At 54.1% G+C, this 2,636-nt stretch overlaps 1 protein-coding gene across 1 annotated transcript; it reads left to right on the top strand.

Annotated features, from left to right (window-relative positions):
* Positions 1-214: 214 nt before the first annotated feature.
* LOC123147599 (putative pectinesterase 14) lies at positions 215-1,849 on the top strand. The gene has a single exon (XM_044566860.1). It carries the CDS (start codon positions 491-493, stop codon positions 1,715-1,717), a length of 1,227 nt encoding a protein of 408 aa, XP_044422795.1. The 5' UTR covers positions 215-490; the 3' UTR covers positions 1,718-1,849.
* Positions 1,850-2,636: the final 787 nt, after the last annotated feature.

Here is a 2,636-nt window from a genome sequence, read left to right as displayed (position 1 = left end):
GAAAGGAAGTTACGGACTGACATGGCCCAGTTAAAATCAAAAGGTGAGGTCAGCTAAAATCAAGGTGGGATGAATTTGTGATGGAGAGGAGGACACATCTCCCTGTAAAATCAGTCCGTGGCACTCTTTCCGTAAGTGTAGAATTTTCGTACTTCTCTGGTCCTTTTTACTCTGCATATAAGGATTGTTCGAAGTCAAACTTCGTAAAGTTTGACCATATTTATATGAAAAAGTATTAACATCTACAATCCAAAATTTATACAATATGAAAAGTAAAGTCATGACACATCTAATGTTGTTGATTTCACATTCTAAATCTTGGTATTTTTTTCTATAAATTTGGTCAAAGTTTACGAGGTTTGACTTCAGACAAATCTTATATACGAACTAAAAAGAAGTGGAGGGAGTAGCAAGTGCGTACTACGTACGTAGTAGTCATAAGAAAGAAGCAAAGCCAGATCGAGATCATGCAAGTCATGCCCTGGTGCCCATGATAATGAGGAGCCGTGCAAGCACAAGCAGAAGCAGAGGTGGAGGAGTGAAGTACTGTGGCCTATGGGCAGCGGCCATCGCCTCTGTTCTTCTCGCCATCTTGCTTGCCTCCACCACACACCTCCCTGCTTCGCCCTCCGATCCTCTGCTACACGGCCGCCGTCGGCGGAGGCAGTGTGACGAGGAGGCCAGATGGGTGGCCGGCATCGCGTCCCAGCTCAACGCCACCCTCGTCCTGACCGTCGACCACCTCGGCTGCGGCAACTTCAGCAGCGTGCAGAAGGCGGTGGACGCGGTGCCTGACCACGGCGCGGCCGGCGGCCGGACGCTGCTGGCCGTGGGCGCCGGCATCTTCAGGGAGAAGGTGGTGGTGTGGGGCAACAAGACGGGCGTGACGCTGCACGGCCGCGGCAACCTCAACAGCACCGTGGCGTGGAACGACACCGCCGCCTCCAGCGGCGGCAGCACCCCGTCCAGTGCCACCTTCACCGTCCTCGCCGCCAGCTTCGTCGCCTACAACATCAGCTTCCAGAACACGGCGCCTCCGGCGGACCCGGGCGCCAGCGGAGGGCAGGCGGTGGCGCTGCGCGTGGCCGGCGACCAGGCGGCGTTCCACTGGTGCGGTGTGTACGGCGCGCAGGACACGCTGCTGGACGAGCAGGGGCGGCACGTCTTCCGCGGCTGCTACGTCGAGGGCTCCATCGACTTCATCTTCGGCAACGCTCGGTCCCTCTACCTCAACTGCACTATCAGCTCCGTCGCGGCGGCCACCGGCAACGGCGGCCGCGTGACGGGGAGCATCACAGCGCAGGGGCGCGGGTCAGCGTCGGAGAAAACGGGGTTCGCGTTCGTGGGGTGCAGCGTCGTGGGGACGGGGAACGTGTGGCTCGGGCGGGCGTGGGGGCCCTACGCCACGGTGGTGTTCGCGAGGACGTACCTCGCCGCCGGCGTCGTGGCGCCGGAGGGGTGGAACGACTGGAATGATCTGGCCAGGCGGCAGACGGTGTTCTTCGGGGAGTACGAGAGCACGGGGCCCGGGGCGTGCAGGGACGGGAGGGTGCCGTACGCGCGGCAGCTAGATCGCCGGCAGGCCGCGCCCTTCATGGACGTCTCCTACATCGACGGCGACCAATGGGCGGTGCCGCCACTGCCAGTAGTACTAGCGCTGCCGCGGCAGGATGGCGGAGACGATTCAGATCATGCACCACGGGGAGAAGTAATGTAGATTTAGCATCTTTTTTGCCCTTTTCGTGGGTTTGATTTCATTTTTCTGACATTATTAAGTTTTTTCTTTTCGAAATGGGACAACCACAGATCATAGGATTCCACTTCTGAAAAATAAAATCCCTCTTGTTCATATTAATTGTCCCTAATTTCTTTGCGATTTTTTTCGAACTATTCATCTTCAATCGTGATAGTACTACAACCGAACAACACAAATAATAAAAGTTACATCCAGATCTACTATCTAGGCCTGAAGCAAGCCGAAGGCGTGCCGCCGTCATCGTCCCTCTTTAGCTGACCAAAACTTGTTATAGTAGACAGTCTGTAAGTCATCGTGCCAAGGCCTCGTAGGATTAGCGCACCACAACAAAAACCGTCGCTGATGAAAAGTGGTTAGTACAATATTATACTTCAAATAAGAACATATTACACCCTTTGTCAAGCCCTTCTTCCCTTTCCCTCGGCGGCTAGGGTAAACTCTCCCCTCCAAGTTTCATGGGTGAGCGCACGGACTCACTTCTTCTCTACCTTTCTCCGGTGGCTGGTGGCAGGGAGGAGAATACCGATGCCTTCGCTCTAGCTAGTAGTTTAGGCTAGGATTTTCTAATCCTTGCAGGTGCGGCGCTCGGGCAGATGACAACGCTTTTTCTTCGAGTTTATATTCCGGGCTCCGATTCTTCTCAAGTTAGTTCATCTGAATGTAGCCGACGAAGCCCTGGCATAGACTCCTTTCATCTCCTTGGGGAGCGAGGTTAGGGTTTCTCGTTGTGCATGCAAAATGACAAGATTTCATATCTATTGCTTCAGATCTATATCTATAATGATTCAACGATGGTGATTGCGGCTCCATCGTGCTGGTCCTTAAGGGCACATGCACAAAGACTTTTTGAGTCATCAACAAGGTCAAGTCGACTCCAATA

This window comes from Triticum aestivum, chromosome 7A (assembly GCF_018294505.1).
Source record: "Triticum aestivum cultivar Chinese Spring chromosome 7A, IWGSC CS RefSeq v2.1, whole genome shotgun sequence".
Lineage (NCBI taxonomy): Eukaryota > Viridiplantae > Streptophyta > Magnoliopsida > Poales > Poaceae > Triticum > Triticum aestivum.
This window is presented reverse-complemented; position numbering and strand designations above follow the sequence as displayed.

Bases quoted from the DNA above. Each gene is read 5' to 3' on its own strand.
- LOC123147599 (XM_044566860.1), top strand. From the start codon at position 491: ATGATAATGAGGAGCCGTGCAAGCACAAGCAGAAGCAGAGGTGGAGGA.